Genomic DNA, 7219 nt, shown 5'->3' with positions numbered 1-7219 from the left:
GTAGAGGAGGCTAGGGGGTGGGAGGGCACAGGCCAAGGGGGCCGCCGGGCGCTCTGAGGGGGTGCGGGTGGCGGCCGTGCTGTGCGGCGTCTCAAAGGGCTTGTTTTGGTTTTCTCCAGCAACCACAGAAGCCGAGACGGAGCCGAGCCTCACCCCCAATGTGATGCTCAACACGGAGAGCAGCGAGGGATATGTGGTGAAAGTCAGGGGGCTGCCTTGGTCCTGCTCCACCGAGGAGGTGCAGAGGTTTTTCTCTGGTAAGTGGAACTGTGGGGAGATAGGGGGCTGGGCTCTGGTGTCAGTACTGGCTTCCTCCTGCAGACACTGGCAGTGGGAATGCTGCAGCGAACAGCTCCTGAAAGCGTTCAGGGCGGTTCAGTAGCTAGTGAAGTTTGTAATGCAACAAGTGTCTCAGCTAGGACCTGGTATGGAAAGCTGTGCTTTGCTAGCAGGAGCTAGACACAAAGGAGGAGCTCAATCTGCGAGTTGCTGCGATAGCCACAACTGCTTTAGCTTCTTGAGCAGCCACAAGAGAAGCCTTAATTTTAAAGAAAACTTAAAAGTTCTTGCTCCAGGTTGAACTAAACCAGTTTAGTGCTTGGTGTTGTCCTTATAGGCTCTCTTGTGTGAAGTGCTTAGTGTGTCGTGTCCTTCCCACAAATTAGCATTCTGCAGTGATAAATACATGCTTACTCCAGTGACTGGAGATTTTCAAGCTGCATCAGGTATTTGGCATATTGGACTTGGTTCTCGTGTAGTTCATTATGCTTATACTGATTTTTTACTACTCCTTATTTCACTTCATGCTCATGAGAAAGTCTTTAAGGCATGATCAGAAGCAGATAGTGCATTCAGCTTGTCTTGAGGCAGCAAAGCTTCAAATCATTGAAAACAGCTAACTTGCATTGATGCTTAATTTTGCTAATCTTCAGCCTTGAAGACGGGTAACTTAATTTTAGATAGTTTCTTAGTTTATTGGTCACTATAAAAGTTATAATGAACACTCCTGTTTTCATCTCCTTAATTTGTTAGGTTTTTTTTTCTGTTAGAGTATCTGAACTTTTTAAAGTCAGTGTTCCTGTAGTAATTAAATTAATTCCTATCTTCCCATTTCCTTTTCAGATTGCAAAATTCTAAATGGGGCTTTGGGTATCCGTTTCATCTACACCAGGGAGGGCAGACCAAGTGGAGAAGCATTTGCTGAGCTTGAATCAGAGGAGGATGTGAAATTGGCACTGAAAAAAGACAGAGAAACAATGGGACACAGATACGTTGAAGGTTTGATTCAGTTGGTCTAGTAACTGACTAAATGTGTTTGTGCTTGATGGGTTTTTGGTTAATTGCTTTTCTGTTTCTTTAAAATGCATGTGAAAGGAGAAGTGGACTTGTATATCATTAAGTTAACTAGTTTCAAGGCAAATTACTTTTAAAAGCTGTTGCATATTCTAGAATGCATTAATTCTAAGTGCCTTTTACAGTTTTCAAGTCAAACAACGTTGAAATGGATTGGGTTCTGAAGCATACTGGTCCCAACAGCCCTGATACTGCTAATGATGGTTTTGTACGTCTTAGAGGACTCCCATTTGGCTGTAGTAAAGAAGAAATTGTACAGTTTTTTTCAGGTATGTGGGATAAAAGTAGTAGCTCTAGAACTATTGGTCTATGCTTCCACGGATTGCCCAGTAGTACTTCCAACAGTATACTGATGTGGGTATTAGAAGTAAATAAGCAATTCTTCATTAGTTATCTGGACTTCAGGGATCAGTTCCTAAATTACTTGTTAAATAATTGAGGGAACTCCAGAAAGCTGTTCTAGTTTATACTTAGTGAGACATACTGTTCCAAGTAAGGATAGCAGAAAGCAAGTGTCTTGGTTTCTAAATTAGAAGTGAACAATTCAGATGGGAGGATGTTTCCACCCACACTCTTAGCTGGCTCATGCTGTTCAGTGAAGGATGTAGAATGCCCTTACCACAGGGCTTGGTACAGGGAGCAGGAATCTGAGGAAGGGCATGCATTGTGCCCATGATTTTTTTTTTTTTTTAATAAACATAGATTTATTATTGAATAAGATTCCAGGAAAAAAAACCAACATGCTGAACTTTCTCCAAGTACAGACTTCCCCCTTCTAATTCCTAGGGGGAAAGAAAGCCCCTTGATGTTCTCTAGCTTAAAGTTCTTATGGATGAAGAAATAATGTCTTGTATTGACTCATTCTTGCTTTTTTTGCAGCTGTTGTATGTTTTAGGAACTGGAATACTATTACAAATGCCTAAGAATGAAATTTGTTGACTTATCTAGGATTTAAGTTAGTAGCATTTTCAAAATAGTAGATTTTTAAATGTGAGTGTTAAAAAAAGCTGGAATGTTTTGCTATAACAAGATACAATTGAGTTTACTGTTTTGCTTTGAAGTACAGTAGAAATATTTCCAATTTTACAACTTCAGAACTTGTTTTTTTTTATTTCTGAATTGGTAATATATTGTGAACAAGAGCAAATCCTAAGCATGTGCATTTTAAGTTGTTTTTCTTACATGGTTAAGTGATTCAAACTTTAAAAAAACTGTTCATGTGGTTAATATACAAAATGTGCCTCTTCTGTTCAGCAGCTAATACTTTTGAAATTACTTCATTATTTTTTTTCTTAATTAAGCACTCCTAAAGATAAAAAATAATGCTGAAACTTGATGTTTGCATAAGACTAATTATTTTACCTGAGTGTTTTCTAGTAAAAATAGTTGTTATATATAAAGCTGTTTAACTTGCTGTGTTTAAATTTATCTTAAAAAGTTCATCTTAAATACTTTCACAGAATTGAAGAGGTTTGTAATATGTGAACTTCTTAATGCACCCTGCATTAGATGCCTAATCTGAGGAGTTGTCCCTGACACTCAGAACATTTCTGTGCTCTGCAGGGTGGGTTAAGAATGTAAACTGAATGGTATGTGATCGTGGATCTCTTTGTTGACATGCTTTTTCTTCTGGTATTCTAGAATCAACATACCATTCACTTACAAGTGTTAAAATTCTGGTGTATTTAAAGCTATAAGAAAAACTCATGACTGGGCTTGTGATGTTAATATTGCCCCCCTACTGGGGTTATTTGTCCTTGGGTTGAAGGGTTGGAAATCGTGCCAAATGGGATAACATTGCCGGTGGACTTCCAGGGGAGGAGTACGGGGGAGGCCTTCGTGCAGTTTGCTTCACAGGAAATAGCTGAAAAGGCTCTAAAGAAACACAAGGAAAGAATAGGGCACAGGTGGGGATGGATGGTTGGTTGGCTATGTCACTTTTCTTATGGTAAACAATTAAATCCATATTCTCTCTTCTGAAAGTGTTAACATCCAACTAGAAATTGTGTTTTGGTCTCTAACTTGGTGATAAATAAAGATATTGCTGATGTGCGTATGGCACAGACTGTTTGGATCTACCCAAAACAAACCATAAAATTGGGCTGAGCTTAAGTGTGCTTTGGAAACTGGGTAAGCATGGAGGAGTGACAAACTGATAGCTTGAAAGCGACAAAGTTGAGAGACTATGGCTTTAACTTCTCAAATAGCACCAATTATGCCTTTAGCTCTAAAGACATGCACAGTATTCTTACTACCATAAGAAAATGTGATACTTTCTAAACTTGTTTTATAAGTTGAAATGTAACAAATTTTCTTACTGTATTAATCTTCAATGTAATAAGCATAGCTTTCAAGAAATTGTCACAAAGGGTTTTATTCTATTTTACTTGTGACTATTTTTCATTGAAGCATGCACTTTTTGCCTACGCTGAATCACTGAAGCATAGGCTGGGTTCACTAGCACATGCAGAGCTTTTTGTAGCATCCTGATGGGTTAAAATCTTGGTGGAGACTGGGTTTTTAACCCTCTGTTTACCTTGCCACATGAGCAAAACAGTGCTGAGTTGAGTGGATGTTGGTCCCTCCTATGATTTTTTTTGACTAACACTTTTCAAATTGGGGGGAGGAGGGTGGGGAATCAATATTGCTCCCCCGCCCTTAAGGTTGGGATACTGTGAAGTATGAGGAGCATGTAAACCCTTCAGTAATTGTAATTTCTTGAAAATACACTGATTTGAAAGTAATGTAGCACTTGTAATAGTATGTCATTGCCTACATAATGTAAAGAAACCTGGCTTAAAATATACTGCCAGTTTCGAGGCTATGACTAAATGGCTTGTTTTAATGTGAAGTGAGGTTTTTGAGGAGGGAACGTAGGACTGACTTCTTTCTGTGGAAACACTTGTAGGTACATTGAGATCTTCAAGAGTAGTCGAGCAGAAGTGCGCACTCACTACGACCCTCCACGCAAGCTGTTGGCAATGCAGAGACCCGGTCCTTACGACAGACCTGGTCTTACGCGGGGATATAACAGTCTTGGTAGAGGAAGTAGCTTGGAAAGAATGAGGCGTGGAGCCTACGGAGGAGGTACGTACGTGAAGTCCAAGAGGGAGCTGCTCAGCTGAGAAGCAGCAACACTTGGACCCGGTAGTGTATTCCCTGCTTTGTTACTACTGGTTTGTATTATGTCCTTGGCTTTGTTTTTTCTAGAAATGACACTTGCTAATGTCTGCAGTTGTGTTCATGTATTTTCGGATGTTTTTGCAGTTGAAATGAATATGTTGTCCGATCTGTTTGTAGGTTATGGAGGTTATGATGACTACAATGGGTATAATGATGGCTATGGTTTTGGTTCTGATAGATTTGGAAGAGGTAAGATTGCTCTAATAGCAATAGTAACTGAACTTTCAATATGTCTCAAAAGAAACTAAAATACATCTGAAAGACCTAGAATGGACTCTTTTCTCTGCAGGAATGTCGGACCACAGATACGGCGACGGGGGATCCACCTTCCAGAGCACGACTGGCCACTGCGTCCACATGAGGGGTCTGCCTTACCGAGCTACGGAGAACGACATCTATAACGTGAGTGCCAAATCTGCTCTTCAGTGCATGGCTTTAAGGTTCTGTTGTTGGATGTGTCAGCTGCACTGCAGTTAATGGTGTTCCTTGAGAGGAAATGACTTGCTGTAAAACCGCATTGTTGCATTGGTGCGTTTTAATCTCTCTGACTATTTTGTATGTAGTTCTTCTCACCTCTGAACCCTGTAAGAGTACACATTGAAATTGGACCAGATGGCAGAGTAACTGGAGAGGCAGATGTTGAATTTGCTACTCATGAGGATGCAGTGGCTGCTATGTCCAAAGACAAAGCAAATATGCGTAAGTATGACTTCTGAGTACACACACGGCTTTAGGGCCGCTGCAGCATAGTACGTGTGCTGTAACTGGAATGCCAAAGGTTTCCGTGCAGCCTTACTTAGCAGTGAGACAGACTGCCCAGGTTTGGTGTGAAATGCTCTCATGGTGAAATTTTTCTTTCAGAACACAGATACGTAGAACTCTTCTTGAATTCTACAGCTGGAGGCAGTGGCGGTGCTTATGGCAGCCAGATGATGGGAGCAATGGGTATGTGTAAGCAGTCTAACCACTCTTTTTTAAACAAGCACTTAAGGAAGCTGGCTATTTTATACAGCTCCTGCTTACTTTATGCCTGGCATAAAAACTGAAATACAACATTCTGTCTTAATCACACAGTCAAGGAATCGGAAGGGGTAGTCCAAGATTGGAACACTAGCACATTGCCAGGTATATAAACCTTTCGGGAATACATTTGAACAATTACAGGTTGAATAAACTGGTGCTGACTGTGGTGTGTGTGGTGGGATGAGCAGAGGGATGAGTGGCTCCTGGGTATGTGGTGGTGTGAAAGTGAAGTGGGAGATGCTTGTCTTTTTATTCTCCTTCCCCCTCCCTTATTTTTGTTTTTTTTTTTTTGAGACCAGAGCATAGTCTGGTGATGGAGGGTGTATCTGTGGCACATGACCTGCCAGTCAAGCCTGGTCTTGGTGGTGAGGGAAGAATCTATTTGGAATTTTGAGAAACTGTTCAAATTGCTCTAGCAAACTGAAATTGTTTCAAAATCTAAAATTGTGTTTGCAACACAAGTCTAAATGACTGCTATTGCTGTGTCTGTGAGCAGATACCCTTCTTGATACCTGACTTGTCTGATTTCTTGGAGATGAAGGGGGTGGTTGGTTTTTTGGGTGGTTTCTTCCTTGAGGGTGCTGTGGTGGGGGTGTGTAGGTACACTGCAGTTTGTGTAGTATTTTGATGACAAAATGTTTGAAGTCTAATGCTGGTACTTTAACTGCAGTGGGAGTATAGACAAGCCTTGGTGAAGAGCAGTAGTTACAAGGTTAAGTAGAAATGTCCTCTCTGGTGAGCTGTCATGCTGCTGTGATGCACAACTGTTGTGGAACAGGAATAAGTCTGCCAGGACTGTGTTAATGGTCCCAGTTCATGAGTGGATGGTGCCTCCCCAGGGGCTGGGGACTGCTGTGGGCCACAGTCCTCCCTGGGTCACTTGAGTATCTTGGCTGTGTGTTACATTCACCAGCAGACAGATCCTGTGTAGTCCACAGGAACAGCAAAAGTGAACCCTTATGGCAAGGGCTGCAGAGTCACAAGCAGTTGCTGTTAATTCTTAGAAGTTATTGTTGCTGCTTGAGTGTAGGAATGTCTTCAAAAGCCTGCTCACTTGCTTTTTGTTACCTTCTGTACTTAGGAAGAAGGTTACCTGGGTGAGAGAGAGTGCTAGTGCCAGGGTACGGGTCTGTCAGTTGGGTGAAGGGGGGTTTGTTGGTAGCCACCAGGCTGAGACAGGCCAGTGCTTAACGTTTTTATCCTTAACTTGAAAGGAAGCCAATCCAGTTATGGTGGTCCAGCTAACCAGCAGCTGAGCGGGGGTTACGGAGGAGGATATGGAGGCCAAAGCAGCATGAGTGGCTATGGTAAGAGCATTTCTTCACTGGTTTAGGTGGGCCAAGTGCAGCTGGCTTAGCATGTCTGTTCCTTGGCGTTGGAGGGTCGTGTTACAGACTGGGCAGCACAGCCCTGGAAGTTGAAGACTTGGCTGTTGTGAACTTTGGAACTAATGGAGAGATCTGGAGGGGAATAGATTAAAAGCAAGAACTTGGAACTGAGGGGGGGGAGGGGGGAAATGGGGGAAATTGCTCTGAAGGGGGTAGGAAATCAGAAATGCCAAGTCTCCAGAGGGGCGTTACCCTGGTCACTGCTCCCTCAGGGTGGATGCTGGAGACCAGCCTGGCTGAACTGCAGTACAGACGGGGGGAAGGTCCATGGG

At 42.2% G+C, this 7219-nt stretch overlaps 1 protein-coding gene across 2 annotated transcripts in view; it reads left to right on the top strand.

Annotated features, from left to right (window-relative positions):
* Window positions 1–119: 119 nt before the first annotated feature.
* HNRNPH1 (heterogeneous nuclear ribonucleoprotein H1) overlaps window positions 120–7219 on the top strand; it is an 8019-nt gene continuing 919 nt past the window's right edge. Inside the window, exons 1-11 of one of the 2 annotated variants that reach the window (XM_026857984.1) lie at window positions 120–257; window positions 1123–1278; window positions 1479–1622; window positions 3122–3260; window positions 4262–4440; window positions 4654–4725; window positions 4805–4938; window positions 5100–5235; window positions 5398–5481; window positions 5611–5661; window positions 6774–6866. In XM_026857984.1, coding sequence (XP_026713785.1) covers window positions 164–257; window positions 1123–1278; window positions 1479–1622; window positions 3122–3260; window positions 4262–4440; window positions 4654–4725; window positions 4805–4938; window positions 5100–5235; window positions 5398–5481; window positions 5611–5661; window positions 6774–6866 — 1282 coding nt within the window. In that variant the 5' untranslated portion in view covers window positions 120–163. The remainder of the gene's footprint in view (window positions 258–1122; window positions 1279–1478; window positions 1623–3121; window positions 3261–4261; window positions 4441–4653; window positions 4726–4804; window positions 4939–5099; window positions 5236–5397; window positions 5482–5610; window positions 5662–6773; window positions 6867–7219) is intronic. The other variant, XM_026857985.1, reaches the window with a different exon arrangement.

This window comes from Athene cunicularia, assembly GCF_003259725.1.
Source record: "Athene cunicularia isolate RWA chromosome 13 unlocalized genomic scaffold, athCun1 chr13_part1, whole genome shotgun sequence".
NCBI classification, from domain to species: domain Eukaryota; kingdom Metazoa; phylum Chordata; class Aves; order Strigiformes; family Strigidae; genus Athene; species Athene cunicularia.
This window is presented reverse-complemented; position numbering and strand designations above follow the sequence as displayed.